This window comes from Ranitomeya imitator, chromosome 2 (assembly GCF_032444005.1).
Source record: "Ranitomeya imitator isolate aRanImi1 chromosome 2, aRanImi1.pri, whole genome shotgun sequence".
Classification (NCBI taxonomy): domain Eukaryota; kingdom Metazoa; phylum Chordata; class Amphibia; order Anura; family Dendrobatidae; genus Ranitomeya; species Ranitomeya imitator.
In genome coordinates, this window is record NC_091283.1 from 379,376,688 (window position 1) to 379,396,819 (window position 20,132).

Consider the following 20,132-nt stretch of genomic DNA (forward strand, 5'->3'; position numbering starts at 1 on the left):
AGCTGCCATTACCCGATCGGCTCTGCTACGTACAAGAGATGATCAGATTGCCTGTATATAGCAGATCTCACTTGCAATAAGCGCCAACCACCAGGCGGCGCTCACAGCAATCCGGCAGTAACCACCTTAGAGGTCTCCAGGAGACTTCTGGTTGTCATGCCAACCTGCGATCACGTGACAGGGGTCACCGAGTGGCATTTAACGGGTTAATAGCCGCTGGTGGATGGCAACAGCTGACATGTGCCAGGAAAGATGTGGGCTCACCGACAGAGCCCACATAAAAGGGAGAGAGTCCGACATTGGCGTAAATTTACGCCCAATACTGGAAAGGGGTTAAAGGGGCTTCTCCATTATAGACACATGCACGAGCATTGTCAGTGTGTTCATTGTCTGCAGACCTGAATGTAATCGCCCAGAGCTAGAATAGGCCAAAGGCGGCATTAGTGAGTATGGAACAAACCACAGAGAGGAGACGGAGGACCCTGCTGGAGCCGGTATATGCTGGAGGATGAATTATCGCTCCGTCTACAAATAATTATACACGTCAATGGGTTGTTTACAAGTAACATCCACCTACCTCCACCTGCAGAGCCGCACACCACATATATGGCTGTTCTGTGCGCACAGGACCTGTGATGAGGTCACAGGAGGGGATGAGTCAGGGGTCACATGATCAGGGGCCTCAGTGTATGCAGGACTCTGCTGTGCTGGTTGTCATGGTGCTGGATGAGGGGAAGTTTAATTGTGGGGTCAGAAGGGGTTTACAGGGTGGGTGGAGCAGAGCCGTGTGTGTATGGGGTGTACGGAGCGGAGTCGTGTGTGTACCAGGTGTACGGAGAGGAGTCGTGTGTGTTTCAGGTGTACGGAGAGGAGTCGTGTGTGTACGAGGTGTATGGAGAGGAGTCGTGTGTGTACGAGGTGTACGGAGCGGAGCCGTGTGTGTACGAGGTGTACAGAGCAGAGCCGTGTGTGTACGAGGTGTATGGAGAGGAGTCGTGTGTGTACGAGGTGTACGGAGCAGAGCCGTGTGTGTACGAGGTGTACGGAGCGGAGCCGTGTGTGTACGAGGTGTACAGAGAGGAGCCGTGTGTGTACGAGGTGTACGGAGAGGAGCCGTGTGTGTACGAGGTGTACGGAGAGGAGCGGTGTGTGTGTGTACGAGGTGTACGGAGAGGAGCCGTGTGTGTGTACGAGGTGTACGGAGAGGAGCCGTGTGTGTGTACGAGGTGTACGGAGAGGAGCCGTGTGTGTACGAGGTGTACGGAGAGGAGCCGTGTGTGTGTACGAGGTGTACGGAGAGGAGCCGTGTGTGTGTACGAGGTGTACGGAGAGGAGCCGTGTGTGTACGAGGTGTACGGAGAGGAGCCGTGTGTACAAGGTGTACAGAGCAGAGCCGTGTGTGTACAGAGAGGAGCCGTGTGTGTGTACGAGGTGTACGGAGAGGAGCCGTGTGTGTGTACGAGGTGTACAGAGCAGAACCGCGTGTGTATGAGGTGTACGGAGAGGAGCCGTGTGTGTACGAGGTGTATGGAGGGGAGCCGTGTGTGTACGAAGTGTACGGAGAGGAGCCGTGTGTGTGTGTACGAGGTGTACGGAGGGGAGCCGTGTGTATACGAGGTGTACGGAGGGGAGCCGTGTGTGTAAGAGTTGTACGGAGAGGAGCCGTGTGTGTGTACGAGGTGTACGGAGCGGAGCCGTGTGTGTACGAGGTGTACGGAGGGGAGCCGTGTGTGTACGAGTTGTACGGAGAGGAGCCATGTGTGTGTACGAGGTGTACGGAGCGGAGCCGTGTGTGTACGAGGTGTACGGAGCAGAGCCGCGTATGTATGAGGTGTACAGAGCGGAGCCACGTGTGTACGAGTGTTCGGAGCCGTGTGTGTATGAGGTGTAAGGAGCGGAGCCGTGTGTACGAGGTGTAAGGAGCAGAGCCGTGTGTGTACGAGGTGTACGGAGAGGAGCTGTGTGTGTTTGAGGTGTACGGAGCGGAGCCGTGTGTGTACGACATGTGCGGAGCCCCCATTACATGCATTTCAGTGGGGGGTGAATTGTCCCCAAAGATGAGCAATCCTTTTAAGCGTAACGTTTCCTTCATCTTAATGTTTTATGATGCTTTCCTGTAAACCTTTTGTTTTTGTGATTTTAATCTGCTTTTTTGTGGCAATTAATGACTCGGTCAATCAGACGTGCTGGAAGATAAACTTGCTTCTGCTCCTCTCTGCAGCTTGGAATTAGTTGTTCGTTCCAGGGAGAATGGATGATACACAGAGAGCTGGGGCTTCACATCTAGGTCTGTATTATGACCAATTCTTTTCAGTCTTTTTATTAATGACCTTGTGGATGGGATTCAGAGTAAAGTGTCAGTCTTTGCTGATGACCCAAAACTTCAGTGGTTTGCGGAAAATATTCACCCCCGTGGCTTTTTATCTATTGTGTGATGCATCAGCGCTAAATAGTCTAAGTTGGTGAAGTGAGAAATATATAGGCATAAATTACATTTATGGGATCAAATAACTAAAAATTGTGCATATGTATTCACCCCTTTTGCAATGAAGCCCATAAAATTTTCTGTTGCAAGCAATTACCTCAATAAGTCACATGCGTAGGCTACTTTCACACATCAGAAAGCTCATAGACTTATCAAAAGCGACTTACAGCTGTAATTGCCGCAAAATGAGGCTCTACAAAGTACTGACTTTAAGGGGTGAATAGTTATGGACACTGAAGTTTTCATTCACTTTGTCCTAATTGTTGTTTGCTTCACAATGGAATGAGTACCAGATCTTCACAGTTGTAGGCATGTTCTTTACATGAAGTGATGCAAACCCTCAAAAAAAACAGTGAAATTTCAGGTTATGCGGTAGCGAAACACAAAAATGCTAAATACTTTCGCAAGCCACTTGTATGTAGGATAATAAAAACTGACCTTGATAGTACAATATTGCAGAACAATCTGGATAAGATGTCTGGAAGGGCCAGCACATAGTAGATGCGTTTTAATGTTGATAAATGTAGAGTAACGCACCTAAGACGGAGTAATCCTATTGCTGCGTATAGAGTAAATGGGAATATACTTGGGACTACAGAACAGGAGAAGGACTTGGGTATTCTGGTTACAAGTAAGCTGAGCAAGAGTACTCAATGTCAGGCAGCAGCTGCAAAAGCAAATAAGCTTCTAGGATGCATCAAAAACGGAGATAAAACCTTGTGATCCCAATATATTTTTACCCCTCTATAAATCATTTGTATGGTCAAATATTCAATATGGGATTCAGTTTTGGACTCCACATTTTAGTAAAGATATGCAAAAGTTAGCGCACGTTCAAAGGCGGAAACTGAATCATTACATGGGATTGAAGGCCTCTTCTGTGATGAGGTTGGAAAAGACATAATTACTCATAGGTTCTGGAAATTTCTATTAGGCTGGGATCACACATGCAAGAAACACGTCCGTGTCTCGCATGTGAAATCCAAGCTCTGGTGCCGGCACTTGGGAGCGGAGCGTGCGGCTCCATGTGTTGCTATGCGACCGCACGTTCCGCTCCACAGTGCCGGCGCCAGAGCTTGGATTGCACATGCGAGACACGGACGTGTTTCTTGCATGTGTGATCCCGGCCTTACCAGTGAAAGCACCACTAGAGAGGGGATCCACCCATCAAGGACGGGAAACCTACAGAATAAAAATGCGGATCAGCCCCCCCCCCCCCGCATCTGTTCCATTACCAGTTATATACAAACATAAATACCGTCACCTTTTTTTGGATTTTCCTTTCACACATGACACCATGAGAGAGTTATGGAGAAATAAATCAATCTTAGGGAGGGACCACTATCTCTGGAACCCTTCTCCCAAGGTATAGATCAGTAGAGGACAAATCAAGCCTGTGGTGCTTACTAGTGTTGAGCGATACCGTCCGATATTTGAAAGTATCGGTATCGGATGGTATCGGCCGATATCCAAAAAATATCGGATATTGCCGATATCCGATACCAATACAAGTCAATGGGACACAAATATCGGAAGGTATTTTCTATGGTTCCCAGGGTCTGAAGGAGAGGAAACTCTCCTTCAGGCCCTGGGATCCATATTCATGTGTAAAATAAAGAATAAAAATAAAAAATATTGATATACTTACCCTCGGACGCGCCCTGGTTGTCACCGCTGCAACCGCCATCCTTCCCTTTCTAAGAATGAGCGCGTTAAGGACCTTCGATGACGTCGCGGCTTGTGATTGGTCGCTGAGCGGTCCAAAATAGCGGTGATAAATACAGAAGTGGTGCATATGTTTCTATTATACTATTCCTCTAATTGTTCCACTCCTGGTTTTGGCTTACAAATACTGATGTAAGATACTGACCAAATACTGCTAGTGTGACGCCAGCCTCACCATTGCATGCTGGAATACTCAAATTAAGTGTCATCAGGGGGGAGAGGCTGCAGTCACTGTCCAGAGCTCATGCCCTATCCCCGAAATGAAGTGTCATTAGGGGGAAGAGGCTGCGGTCACTGTTACAGCCCCTGTCCCCTCCTTGAAATGAAGCGTCATCAGTGGAACTCGTTTCAGGGGGGGTGCTGTCCCAGAGTGTCTGCCCTGTGCAGTGTCCCCTCCCCACCCTTTCACACCCCTTGTGTGCAGTCTCCTGCAGTGCCATTTGTGATGAGGGAAGCATCTGGTCTGTTGTCTCTATAGATCAGGGGTGGGGAACCTCAGGCCCCAGGGCCATTTACGGCCCTCGATGACCTTTTATCAGGCCCCCCGGGCAGATTCTCAGGGACCGCATTCTTGGGCAAGGAGCTGTATTTTGATTACAACCAGCTCATTAATTTCTTCTTACTCTGTTAGCACACACACAGTGTTCACTACTGAACTCTGAAGGGCATGCAATGAAAGATTACATCCTGAAACCAGTGCCAGAGTCAGGATGCACTTTGTGGGTGGAGTTTGTACGGCCCTCGAAGGCTGGTATAAATATCTATATGGCCCTTGGCAGGAAAAAAGATTCCCCACCCCTGGTATAGATGAATAATAGTAAGCCGGCAGAGCCATAAATAATAATAAAACGTGAATCGTTACGCTACCTACTCATACATAAAGCAAAAGCTGATCTCTCCAGCTGCCGTGTTCATTATTATGAGCAAGTCCTTAGCCAGAGCCCTGAGAACACAGAGACCTAACACCTATATCCCATCCATCATCAATCAATCACAACAATGCAAACACCTGCTATCCGACATTGCGGATACGTTTAAAACCTTCTACGCTTCTCTATACTCTATGAAAAATATAGATCAGAGCACACACATATCACATACATTTACTCACAAATGCAATATGTCAGTATGACAAAAGACTACTATAATTGGAGTCAAAAAGATGTCATATAAACAGAAAAAGTTTATTTGATGTAGTACACCAGTAGAAAATACATATAAAAGATATCAATATAAATATACACCAACGTCACGTTGCACCACAGACTGTCCAGGAGTTGGCGGATGCTTTAGTCCAGGTCTGGGAGGAGATCCCTCAGGAGACCATCCGCCGCCTCATCAGGAGCATGCCCAGGCGCTGTACAGTAGGGAGGTCATACAGGCACGTTGAGGCCACACACAATACAGAGCATTTTTTCCTTGTCGTGAGGCATTTCCACTGAAGCTGGGTCAGCCTGCAATTTGATTTTCCACTTTGATTTTGAGTATCATTCCAAATCCAGACCTCCATGGGATATTCATTTTGATTTACATGGATAATTGTTTTATTGTTCTGAACACATTCCACTATGCAATGAATAAAAATTTGCAACTTGAATATTTCATTCAGAGATATCTAGGATGTGGTATTTTAGTGTTCCCTTTATTTTTTTTTTGAGCAATGTATTTAGAGTGGAGCTGTATATATAGTATATAGTGTAGAGATGTGCCAGTGTATATAGTGTGAATTCCACACTATTTACTATATACACAACAACATACTATATAAACATCTGTACATTATATATTATATATATGTGCACAACTCTAAATTATACACTATACTTAACATTAATTCTCTGACCTGGAATACCCTGCATGCCCACTGCTCCAGTACCTGCCAGCAAGCAGTCTGATTGGTATCTGAGTCATTCTATCTTCGGCATTGAATTCTGCATATATCTATATATGTTAGCCATCTTAGTATGCAATTGTTTTTGTTTATAGATATTTAACTCACTTCTGCTTGTCCTCATGCAAAGAGATCACATAACTGTTTCAAAGCTGTTTATGATCCATGTAGACCTGGACTTTTGTTTATCTGATCGCTACATTTATTGTGTCCTGCTGTCTCAACTGAGTTAGATTGATTGCTAACGAGAGGGAAACCAAAAAAAAAAAAAAGAGATCTAAGAGCTAGCCTTCTATAAATGTAGACACACTTTGGGGAAGCATTCATGCAGGGGTGCATTCGTGCACTGTTATTTGTGTACTTTTATTCAAAGTACTTTTTTCTAAGTAGTTCGGCAAGTTATAACATGGCAGCTAGACAGGGCAGGAGACAGGTAAGAAAAACTAAATATATTCAGTATTCCCTTGAAACAGAACAATTACTCACCATATGTATTTGTATATTCTATATCCTGACTGCCGCCTTCACTCACATTCACCGCCCTTGCATAAACTCTTTGCACTCCATCCATATCGGCCCCTCTGTCCTTGCCTCTCCTATGTATAGCACTCATGCTCTGTTCACATTGCTTAACAGCGCAGACCCATTCAGTCCCACCATCCAACACAAGAGACGCTCTCACAAATCACTTAACCACCTACTCACTCTTTCTATCCTCCTTCTCCTAGTTGCTGGAGACATCTCTCCCAACCCCGGCCCCCCATGTTATAGCCAGTCAAACCTCCCAACTGCTATACTCAGAAACCCCTCTAACCTTATTAATATTCCATGCATGCCTTCTGTATCTTTCAATTGTGCCCTTTGGAATTCTCGCTCTGTGTGTAATAAACTCTCCTTCATTCATGACTTCTTCCGTTCTAACTGTCTTAATCTCCTGGCCCTTACTGAAACCTGGATCCAGCAGTCAGACACCACCGCTGCTGCTGCTCTTTGATATGGTGGACTACACTTTTCTCATACCCCAAGATCAGACAACAGAGCAGTTGGAGGCGTTGGTCTGCTCCTTTCACCCAAATGTACCTTCCAAATTATCCCCGAAGTACCCTCACTTGACTTCCCTTCCTTTGAGGTCCATGCTGTCAGACTCTACGTCCCCTTCTCCATGCAAGTGGCGGTGGTGTATCGTCCTCCCGGCCCCTCTCATCAGTTACTGGATCACTTTGCCACCTGGCTTCCACACTTTCTCTCCTGTGACACCCCCACCCTTATCATGGGTGATTTCAACATCCCCATTGCTTCTCCCCTCTCCCCATCTGCTTCTCATCTTTTATCTCTAACCTCCTCTTTCGGCCTCTCGCAGCATACTAACTCTTCAACACATGAAGATGGAAACTCCCTTGACTTGGTCTTCTCCCGGCTTTGCTCAGTGGATGATTTCACAAACTCCCCTCTCCCGCTCTCTGACCACAACCTTCTTTCATTCTCTATCAAGAACTGCCATTCCACTCAGGTCACCCCCACTTTCCACACTTATAGAAACATACAGGCCATTAACACCCAGAAACTTATGAAGAACTTGCAGTCATCATTGGCCCCAATCTCCTCCATCTCATGTCCTGATTCTGCTCTGAAGCATTACAATGAAACCCTGCGAAGTGCCCTGGATGAAGCTGCACCTCCTATACACAGAACAACTCAGAACAGACGGCGACAACCGTGGCACACGCTGCAAACACGTTTCCTGCAGCGGTGCTCCAGGTGCGCTGAACGTCTGTGGAGAAAATCTAATCTACCCGAAGATTTCATCCATTATAAATTCATGCTAAAAACATACAACTCTGCCCTTCACCTCTCCAAACAAACCTATTTCAACACCCTCATCACCTCACTATCAAATAAACCTAAACGTCTCTTTGGCACTTTCCAGTCCCTACTCAACCCAAGAGTGCAAGCCCCAACCACAGATCTCCGCGCTGACGATCTGGCCAATTACTTCAAAGAAAAAATTGACCACATTCGACAGGAAATCATCTCCCAATCTCTTCATACCATGCACTGTCCTCCCTCCCCCACTGCATCTAGTTCACTCTCTGACTTTGAACCAGTTACAGAAGAAGTAATCAGGCTCCTTGCAACTTCTCGCCCAACCACTTGCACCAGTGACCCCATTCCGTTACATCTCCTCCAGTCCCTTTCCCCGGCTGTCACCTCTCACCTAACAAAAATATTCAACCTTTCTCTCATTTCCGGTATTTTTCCCTCCTCATTTAAGCATGCCATCATACATCCATTACTTAAAAAACCATCCCTCGACCAAAACTAACTATAGACCTGTCTCTAATCTTCCCTTCATCTCTAAACTCCTCAAATGCCTGGTCCACTTCCGTCTTACCCGCTATCTCTCAGATAACTCTCTTCTAGATCCTCTTCAATCTGGTTTCCACTCTTTACACTCTACTGTAACTGCCCTCACTAAAGTCTCTAATGACCTACTAACAGCTAAATCTAATGGTCACTACTCCATGTTAATTTTCTTGGATCTCTCCGCAGCATTCGATACTGTGGATCATCAGCTCCTCCTCAATATGCTCCGCTCCATCGGCCTCAAGGACACCGTTCTCTCCTGGTTCTCCTCCTATCTCTGACCGATCCTTCACTGTATGTTATGCTGGTTCCTCCTCCTCTCACCTTCCCCTTACTGTTGGGGTTCCTCAAGGATCAGTCCTAGGCCCCCTCCTCTTCTCTTTGTATACTGCCCCTATTGGACAAACAATCAGTAGATTTGGTTTCCAGTATCATCTCTATGCTGACGACACCCAATTATACACCTCTTCTGTTATCACGCCGACCTTTTTAGAAAACACCAGTGATTGTCTTACCGCTGTCTCTAACATCATGTCCTCCCTCTATCTGAAACTGAACCTGTCAAAAACTGAACTCCTCGTGTTTTCTCCCTCTACTAACCTACCTTTGCCTGACATTGCCTTCTCCATGTGCGGTTCCACCATTACTCCAAAGCAACATGCCCGCTGCCTTGGGGTCATCCTTGATTCCGAGCTTTCATTCACCCCCCACATCGATCACTGGCTCGCTCTTCTTATCTGCACCTCAAAAACATTTCTAGAATTCGCCCTTTTCTTACTTTCGAATCTGCAAAAACTCTTACTGTTTCACTTATTCATTCTCGTCTGGACTATTGTGACTCTCTCTTAATTGGCCTCCCTCTTACCAAACTCTCCCCGCTCCAATCTGTCCTGATTGCTGCAGCCAGGATCATATTCCTCACCAACCGTTACACCGATGCCTCTACCTTGTGCCAGTCATTACACTGGCTACCCATCCACTCCAGAATCCAGTACAAAACTACTACCCTCATCCACAAAGCACTCCATGGTTCAGCACCACCCTACATCTCCTCTCTGGTCTCAGTCTACCACCCTACCCGTGCCCTCCGCTCCGCTGATGACCTCAGGTTAGCATCCTCAATATTCAGAACCTCCCATTCCCGTCTCCAAGACTTTACACGTGCTGCGCCGATTCTTTGGAATGCACAACCCAGGTTAATACTATTAATCCCCAATCCACAGTTTTAAGCGTGCCCTAAAAACTCACTTGTTCAGATTGGCCTACCGCCTCAACACATTAACCTAACGATCCCTGTGTGGCCTATCATAAAAAAAAAAGAAAAAAAAAGTTCCTCGTATCATGTTCTCATACACTTTATGCAGTTAATAGCCCTCTGTGTCTGTACTGTTACATACTTAGGCAGTTAACTGGTTCATGCAGCTTTACATGAACACCCGAGCCTTACACTATGGGTGGTCCGAATAACTAAAGCAATTGTTACCATCCACCTCTCGTGTCTCCCCTTTTCCTCATAGTTTGTAAGCTTGCGAGCAGTGCCCTCATTCCTCTTGGTATCTATTTTGAACTGTGATTTCTGTTATGCTATAATGTCTATTGTCTGTACAAGTCCCCTCTATAATTTGTAAAGCGCTGCGGAATATGTTGGCGCTATATAAATAAAATTATTATTATTATATTAAGACAGCATTATACTATATACTATATTATGTTGCATACATTACACAGGAGTCACACATACTGTGGGTACAGAAAGTATTCAGACCCCTTTAAATTTTTCACTCTTTGTTTCATTGCAGCCAGTTGGTAAATTAAAAAAAGTTCATTTTGTCACATTAATGTACACTCTGCACCCCATATTGCCTGAAAAAAAACAGAAATGTAGAAATTTTTGCAAATTCAATAAAAAAGAAAAGCTGAAATATCACATGGTCAGAAGTATTCAGACCATTTGCTCAGACACTCATATTTAAGTCACATGCTGTCCATTTCCTTGTGATCCTCCTTTAGATGGTTCTACTCCTTCATTGGAGTCTAGCTGTGTTTAATTAAACTGATAGGACTTGATTTGGAAAGGCACACACCTGTCTATATAAGACCTCACAGCTCACAGTGCATGTCAGACCAAATGAGAATCATGAGGTCAAAGGAACTGGCCAAGGAGCTCAGAGACAGAATTATGGCAAGGCACAGATCTGGCCAAGGTTACAACAGAATTTCTGCGGTACTCAAGGTTCCTAAGAACACAGTGGCCTCCATAATCCTTAAATGGAAGAAGTATGGGACCACCAGAAGTCTTCCTAGACCTGGCCGTCCAGCCAAACTGAGCAATCGTGGGAGAAGAGCCTTGGTGAGAGAGGTAAAGAAGAACCCCAAGATCACTGTGGCTGAGCTCCAGAGATGCAGTAGGGAGATGGGAGAAAGTTCCACAAAGTCAACTATCACTGCAGCCTCTCCTCAGTGCAAGACATGTGAAGGCCTGCATAGAGTTTGCTAAAAAACACATGAAGGCCTCCCAGACTATAAGAAATAAGATTCTCTGGTCTGATGAGAGGAAGATAGACCTTTTTGCTGATAATTCTAAGCAGTATGTGTGGAGAAAACCAGGCACTGCTCATCACCTGCCCAATACAATTCCAACAGTGAAACATGATGGTGGCAGCATCATGCTATAGGGATGTTTTTCAGCTTCAAAGACAGGACGACTGGTTGTCACTGAAAGAAACATGAATGCGGCCAGGTACAGAGATATCCTGGATGAAAACCTCTTCCAGAGTGCTCTGGACCTCCCACTTGGCCAAAGGTTCACCTTCCAAAAAGACAATGACCCTAAGCACACAGCTAAAATAACACAGATGTTGCTTCAGAACAATTCTGTGTCCATTCTTGACTGGCCCTGCCAGAGCTCTGACCTAAAGCCAATTGAGCATCTCTGGAGAGACCTGAAAATGGCTGTCCACTAGTGATGAGCGAGTATACTCGTTGCTCGGGTTTTCCTGAGCACGCTCGGGTGGTCTGCGAGTATTTGTTAGTGTTCGGAGATTACGTTTTTATCAAGGCAGCTGAATGATTTACAGCTATTAGCCAGCTTGATTACATGTGGGGATTCCCTAGAAACCAGGCAACCCTCACATGTACTCAGCCTGGCTAGTAGCTGTAAATCATTCAGCTGCCGCGATGAAAACTTAATCTCCGAACACTAACAAATACTCGCGGACCACCCGAGCATGCTCGGGAAAACCCGAGCAACGAGTATACTCGCTCATCACTACTGTCCACCATCGTTCACCATCCTACCTGATCAAACTGGAGAGGATCTGCAAGGAAGAATGGCAGAGTGTCACGATCGCCGATACTTACCTGTCCGGCCGGCGCGCTCCCAACATCCCTCCTCCTTCTGGTCGGCTCGGCTTCTCGGCGCATCTGCGGTCCGCGCATGCGCCGTAGGGCCTCTTCCGCCGCTCTGCCTGCTGGGAGGTTGTGACCCGGTGGCTCCGCCTCCAATATGGCGGCGCCCACCGGGTATTTCTGTTCGGCGCTTCCACAGGTAAGCGCCTGTGTATCTTCGCTGTAGCGTTCCTGCTAGCGCCAGCATCGTATTTGGGCCCATCCTGAGGATTCCTTTCTGGGTTCCGTTTCTCCCTGTTCCTCCAGTTTTCCTCTGTTCCCTGTTCCTGCTGGTTCCTGGTTCTGCCTTATGCTAACATTAGTGTTTTTCCTTTTCAGCTCTCCGCCTCGTCTTCCTCTGCGTTCCTGCTCCGCTGCTTCACCCAGTCGTCCCTTTGGCTCCGGCAGTTGCGGTTCCATCCTCCTTGGGCCTGCTCCTAACACTCCCTGTATAGGGGGTGCATCTATCAGGTTTGCTCGCCCTGGGGGGCTCTGGGACCGTGACCCAGAGGGTCCACTATTGGGTTCACTACGTCTCGTCATCTCACCCCCGTGTAGCGTTATAGTATACACAGGCCATGGATCCCGCTGGAGCCTCGGCTGCTCAGAAAGAGTTGCTCTTTCTTCGTGAAAATCAGTCCCGTATGATGGCTTTCATGAAGTCTATGGATTCCCGTTTGTCCTCACTGCAGTCTTCCGATCCCGGGAATGCGTCTTTGTTGCTTAGTTTGCAGCAAGAACTGGCGCAGCAGCGCGACACACAAACGCAAATTTTGTCCTATATGGCTGCGATAGATTCTCGCCTTCTCTCTCTGCAGACCTCTGCATCTGCTCCCACTCCGGTCCCCGCTTCTCACGCACCACCTCGTCTGGCCAAACCCCCACGTTATAATGGAGACCCTAAATTATGTCGGGGTTTCTTAAATCAGTGCCATCTCCACTTTGAGCTCTTGCCCTTACAATATCCCACCGATCGGGCTAAGATAGCTTTCATAATTTCTCATCTTGAGGGGGATGCGTTGGCGTGGGTAAATCCTCTCTGGGAGCGTGACGACCATCTTATGTCTCACTTAGCCGATTTGTTTGAAACCTTCCGTCGAGTTTTCGACGAACCTGGTCGTCTGGCCTCTACTACCGAGTCTCTATTCAGCTTACAACAGGGGACTCTATCTGTGGGTCAGTACGCCATTCAGTTCCGCACGCTGTCGTCTGATCTTGGGTGGAATAATGAGGCCTTGGTAGGGGCATTTTGGCGGGGACTGTCCGGACGCATTAAGGATGAGTTGGCGGGTCGAGATACTCCTACCAATTTGGAGGATTTGATATCCCTGGCTACCCGTATAGACCTCCGATTTCAAGAGCGTGCGCGTGAGAGAAGGATTCCTCGTCCTTCCCTACCATTACGAAGACCATCTAGTCCCAGACCCAGGGCATCTACTATTGTGCCAGCGCCTGAGCCGATGCAAGTGGACCGGCTCAAGATGTCTGAGCAACGGTGCCAGGAGAGGCGCACCCAAGGCTTGTGTTTCTACTGTGGTAGTGCTTCCCATCTCCTCCGTGCTTGCCCTGATCGTCCGGAAAACTCCTCCGCCTAGGTCAGGTAAGAGAGGCCTCCCTAGGTACTTGTGATACCTCTCAACCCCTTACGCTTTCCGTCGCTTCATGTCTCTGGTAAACGCTATTCTTTGCTAGCCTACATTGACTCGGGTGCTGCCGGGAATTTTATTAGACAAGAGGAGGTATTTTCTGTTCCCGTTAAGACCCTAGAAAGTCCTCTTTTTCTTGCTTCGGTGGACGGCAAACCCTTGCAGGAGACTGTAACCCAAGTCACTCAGGTAGTAGAGCTGCAAGTAGGGGTTTTACATAAGGAGAAAATTGCGTTTTACGTTTTAGCCAATATTTCTCATCCAGTCCTTTTAGGTTTACCCTGGTTACGGACCCACGAGCCCGCATTTGATTGGCATAATGGCAATATTCTTTGTTGGGGGGATTCCTGTCGGACTCGGTGTCTGTTGTCAGTACGTCCTGTGGGTGACTCTTCCTCTTCCCTTGTTCTTTCTGGTCTGCCTTCTGTTTACTCTTCTTTTTCTGATGTTTTCAATAAGAAGGAAGCGGAGAGTCTTCCTCCACATCGGTCCTACGACTGTCCTATAGACCTGGTTCCTGGTACCATGCCTCCACGAGGAAGAATCTACCCTCTCTCCCCTGCAGAGACTCAAGCCATGTCGGAGTACGTTCAGGAGAACCTTGCCAAAGGTTTCATTCGAAAATCCTCTTCGCCAGCTGGAGCCGGTTTCTTTTTCGTCAAGAAAAAAGACGGCTCTCTTCGTCCATGTATTGATTATAGAGGTTTGAACAACATAACGGTGAAAAACAAATATCCATTGCCATTAATCTCTGAGCTCTTTGACCGTTTAAGAGGAGCACGAGTGTTCACTAAGCTGGATCTCCGTGGTGCATACAATCTGGTATGAATTCGTGCAGGAGACGAATGGAAGACCGCGTTTAACACTCAAGACGGCCATTATGAGTACTTGGTTATGCCTTTTGGACTCTGTAACGCTCCTGCTGTATTCCAAGAATTCGTAAATGACATCTTCAGAGATTGTCTGTATGTTAGTGTCGTGGTTTATTTAGACGACATTCTCATCTTCTCTCCGAATTTCACCACTCATCGACCTGACATCCGTCTGGTTTTACAACGTCTCCGTGAGAATCATCTTTTTGCCAAGATTGAAAAATGTGTCTTCGAACAATCAAGTGTACCTTTCCTGGGATATATCGTTTCCGATGCCGGTCTGAAAATGGATCCAGCCAAAGTGTCTGCGGTTCTGGATTGGCCACGACCAGTAGGAGTTAAAGCCATTCAACGTTTCCTCGGCTTCGCCAATTACTATAGGCAATTCATCCCACATTTTTCTTCATTGACCAAGCCCATCTCGGCTCTTACTCGCAAAGGAGTTGATTCCAACAACTGGTCAGCAGAGTCGCAAAATGCATTTCTAACTTTGAAACAGAGATTTGCTGAAGCTCCGGTGCTTCATCGTCCTGATGTCAACAGACCCTTTGTTCTTGAAGTGGATGCATCTTCCTTGGGAGTTGGAGCAGTCCTCTTACAAAAGGCAGCCTCTGGACATATCGTCACGTGTGGTTTCTTCTCCAAGTCATTTTCGTCTTCGGAACGAAACTACTCCATCGGAGACAAGGAACTGTTAGCCATTAAGTTGGCCTTAGAGGAGTGGTGTTATCTCCTCGAGGGGGCTGTCCATCCCTTCACTATATTTACGGACCATAAGAATCTAGCCTATGCGCAGTCGGCTCAAAGACTTAATCCTCGACAAGCTAGATGGTCCCAGTTTTTTGGACGTTTTGATTTCGAACTCCATTTTCGTCCTGGTGACAAGAATGTCAGAGCTGATGCTCTCTCACGGTCCTTTCAGCCGTTGGATGAAGTGGAGACTCCTGCACATATTATTGACCCTGCTAGGATCATTTCCGTTACTCCTTTAGAAGTAATCTCTTTACCTCCTGGGAAGACCTTCGTGGCAAGCGAGGACAAAAAGAGAGTTCTACTCTGGGGTCATTCTTCCAAACTTGCTGGACATGCTGGAGTTAAGAAGACCCTTTCTCTTATTGCTCGCCACTATTGGTGGCCGTCCCTTCGTCAAGATGTCCGAGATTTCATCGCTTCGTGTCCTTCTTGTGCTAAAAACAAGGTTCCCCGGCAATTACCTTCCGGACTCTTACATCCGCTACCAGTACCTTCTACTCCTTGGAGTCATATCGCCATGGACTTGATCACGGATCTCCCTCGCTCCTTTAATTGCTCCGTTATCCTGGTGGTTGTCGATCGATTTTCCAAAATGGCTCACTTCATACCCTTATCTGGTTTGCCATCTGCTCCCGAACTGGCGAAGATCTTCATCCGCCACATCTTCCGACTTCACGGCTTCCCTCTTCATATTGTTTCGGATCGAGGAGTCCAGTTCACGGCTCGATTCTGGAGAGCTGTGTGGCTTAATGAAGGTAACTCTGGATTTCTCCTCCGCTTATCATCCTCAGTCTAATGGCCAAGTGGAGCGCGTCAATCAAATTAGCACATCCTATCTACGACATTTCTCCAATGCTCATCATAACGATTGGGTTTCCTTGCTTCCATGGGCGGAATTTGCCTATAACAATCATCCTAATGAATCTTCTTCTAAATCTCCTTTCTTTGTGGTCTTTGGGCAACACCCTGGCATTCCTTTTCCCATTTCCAGCACTTCAGGCATACCGGCGGCTGATTCTCTGTCCCTGGAGTTCTCCAAGATTTGGCTAGAGACTAAGGAGTCACTTCTAAAGGCTACTGATCGTATGAAAAGGTTTGCAGATAAAAGACGACTAGATGCTCCTCCATATCTACCGGGGGATAAGGTTTGGCTCTCCTCTCGGTACATTAGGCTAAAAATCCCTTCTCATAAATTAGGTCCTCGCTACATTGGTCCTTTCGAAATTTCTAGCCGAATCAATGAGGTGGCATATAAGTTAAAATTACCAGCTTCTTTGCGTGTGCCTAATGCCTTTCATGTCTCGCTCCTTAAACCTGCTGTATTTAATCGTTTTCACTCTTCGTCATCTTTTGTCACGATCAGTTCGAGGTGAGGGATATTTTAGCTCAAAAGACAGTTAAAGGCCGAACGCTATTTCTTATTGACTAGAAGGGATTTGGTCCTGAAGAGAGATCTTGGGAACCTCGAGAGAACATCAATGCACCCCATATTTTGAAGGTTTCTTTCCAGCTCTAAAAGAAGGGGGAGTAAGAAAGGGGGTACTGTCACGATCACCGATACTTACCTGTCCGGCCGGCGCACTCCCAACGTCCCTCCTCCTTCTGGTCGGCTCGGCTTCTCTGCTTCTCGGCGCATCTGCGGTCCGCGCATGCGCCGTAGGGCCTCTTCCGCCGCTCTGCCTGCTGGGAGGTTGTGACCCGGTGGCTCCGCCTCCAAAATGGCGGCGCCCACCGGGTATTTCTGTTCGGCGCTTCCACAGGTAAGCGCCTGTGTATCTTCGCTGTAGCGTTCCTGCTAGCGCCAGCATCGTATTTGGGCCCATCCTGAGGATTCCTTTCTGGGTTCCGTTTCTCCGGTTTCTCCCTGTTCCTCCGGTTTTCCTCTGTTCCCTGTTCCTGCTGGTTCCTGGTTCTGCCTTATCCTAACATTAGTGTTTTTCCTTTTCAGCTCTCCGCCTCGTCTTCCTCTGCGTTCCTGCTCCGCTGCTTCACCCAGTCGTCCCTTTGGCTCCGGCAGTTGCGGTTCCATCCTCCTTGGGCCTGCTCCTAACACTCCCTGTATAGGGGGTGCATCTATCAGGTTTGCTCGCCCTGGGGGGCTCTGGGACCGTGACCCAGAGGGTCCACTATTGGGTTCACTACGTCTCGTCATCTCACCCCCGTGTAGCGTTATACAGAGTATCCCCAAATCCAGGTGTGAAAAACTTGTTGCATAATTCCCAAGAAGGGCTGTACTAGCTCAAAAGGGTGCTTCTACTCAACACTGAGCAAAGGGTCTGAATACTTATAACCATGTGATATTTCAGTTTTTCTTTTTTAATAAATTTGCAAAAATTACATTTCTGTTTTTTTCCAGTCAAGATGTGGTGCAGAGTGTACATTAATGAGATATATTTTTTTTAATTTACCAAATGGCTGCAATGAAACTAAGAGTGAAAAATTTAAAGGGGTATGAACACTTTCCGTACCCACTGTATGTCCAGCTTAACAGCCATCCACCTGTGAAACATCCCTCTTCATTCCAAAATACAAATTGTCATTCCTTACCACAAATCAATACAACAGATAACCAGGTCCGGAGCCTTTGGTGTCTAAGGTAAACAAAGACTCCAGTAGGCACTGATCCCATTTTTTCAGCATATGTGAGAAGCTATCCCATAAGCACAGGCCGGTATGCCAACACCTTATGAAATATAGTGCTGTGGAAACGCTTTAGGCAGGTGCAGAAAAAAGTGCTGCAATGTAAGCAAGATTTTGAAAATAAAAGTGGCAATAGTTTATTTGTATAAATTAACAAGAAGTGAATGTGAATGCACAAAAGAGAAATTAAATTCCATCAATATTTGTTATGACCGCCCTTTGCCTTCAAAATAGCATTCAAGCATCAGTTCTACAAGATACACTTGCTTACAGTTTTTGCAGGAACTCGACAGGCAGGTTGCTCCAAACATTACTGAGATCTAACCACAGATCTGTGGATTTCGCTTGAGACTATCCTTTTGTCTCTTCATGTAATCCAAGAGAGACTCGATGATGTTGAGATCAGGGCTCTGATTGGCCATATCATCACTTCCAGGACTCCTTGTTCTTCTCAATGCGAAAGATAGTTCTTAATGACATTGGCTAGATGTTTGGGTTTGTTGTCCTGCTGCAGAATAAATCTGGAGCCAATCAGATGTCTCCCTGATGGTATTACATGATGGAGAAGTATCTGCCTGTTTTTCTCAGCACTGAGAACATAATAAATCTTGACTAAATCAACAGCTCCCTATACTGATATGTAGTCCCAAACATGCAATGAACCTTCACCGTGCTTCACTGTTGCATTCTCAGGTATTTAGCAAGATTTGATTTCTTTCCCTGTGTGAATTCTGTGATGTCCAACAAGATCTGAATCCTGTTTAAATGGAACCAGTAAAGTCAGATAACACTATTTACCTGGAGATATAGAGCTATTCTGCAGGTAAACAGTGTTAGAAAGGTGCCCAGCTTCCGCACTAAAATCAACTGTATCTACGCCAGTTCCCCTGTATGCTTTCAATGCTGCAACCGGGCATCTTTCGACTGCGCTTTCCTGCGGATTAACCCTATATCTGCAGGCAAATAGCTATCGAACACGACCAGTTCCCTTTAAAACATTTCCCACATTCTGAACATTAAAATGGCTTCTACTTTCTGTGAATTCTCTTATGTTTAGAAAGATCTGAAGTTCGGGTAAAACACTTTCCACATTCTGAACATAAGTATGGCTTCTCCCCTGTATGAATCCTGTGATGTTTAACAAGATCTGATGTCTGATTAAAACATTTCCTACATTCTGAACATGAAAATGGCTTCTCCCCTGTGTGAATTCTCTGATGTTTGATAAGATCTGATTTCTGAGAGCAACATTTACCACAATGTGAACATGAAAATGGCTTTTCCCCTGTATGAGTTCTTTGATGTCTAAGAAGCTTTGATTTATGGCTAAAACATTTCCCACATTCTGAACACAAAAACTGTTTCTCTCCGCTGTGACTTCTCTGATGTTTAACAAGATAGAATTTATATTTAAAACATTTCCCACATTCTAAACATGAAAATTGTTTGTCCAGTGTGTGAGCGCTTTGATTTTCAAAATCCCTTTGGTGACTTATATTTTGTGTAACAAAAGATGAATCAGAAGTTAAGAGCTGTCGAAAATGATCAGGTGTTAGATCTTTGGTGTGAAAGGATGGAAGCATATCGGTGGTAATAGCATTTTCTTCATACATATCTGGTGTGATACCATTATCATCTTCTTTAAAATCTGTAAATATCAGAAGTTCCTCAGAGCTCCTGGCACAGTCATCTGCCATGAAAAAAATACAAACAAATTAAATGGGAACCTGTCATGTGATAAAACGCTATAAACATGCAAATATGGTGTCAATCTGCAGGTTACTAGCATTCTGAACCTGCTCAGCGCCAGCACTTGGACCACCACTGCAGGTAGGAAATTAACTTTATTCCTCCAGATAATGTTCCATTGTCAGTCACAGGGGCGGTGCACAGTTACAGCCACCTCTCTCTATATACAGATCAGTGATTGAACCCACAGCAGCATCACGCCGGTGACCGAAATCAGAATGCTACCAGGAGAAATAAAGTTAATTTCCTCCCAGCAACGTAGCTCTAAGTGCCCTGCCAGGTAGGTTCAGAATGCTATTAACCTGCAGATTAACCCCATATCTGCAGGTTAATAGCATCTTTGCAAGTGACAAGTTCCCCTTAATATTTTTCAATAATAGTGCATTGAAATTCTATTAATTTTAATCTGTGATTGTACATTTTATAACATAACCTTTATGGACAATTTACAGTAAAACTCAGTCATCAACTGACTAAGACAGAGGTGGCAACAGGAGACATCAAAGCAGCTAGTAAATTATGATGTTAGGTAACGTTCACATTAGCGTTATGCTAGTTTGAGTCGGGCGACGCAGCGGCGACGCATGCATCATGCGCCCCTATATTTAACATGGGGGACG

At 46.1% G+C, this 20,132-nt stretch overlaps 1 protein-coding gene across 1 annotated transcript in view; it reads right to left on the reverse strand.

Moving 5' to 3' along the window:
• Positions 1–20,132, reverse strand: part of LOC138666625 (uncharacterized) — a 119,158-nt gene that overhangs the window by 10,436 nt on the left and 88,590 nt on the right. The window contains 2 exon segments of the mRNA XM_069754821.1: positions 578–630; positions 18,714–19,453. Of these exon segments, the coding sequence (XP_069610922.1) occupies positions 578–630; positions 18,714–19,453 (793 nt within the window).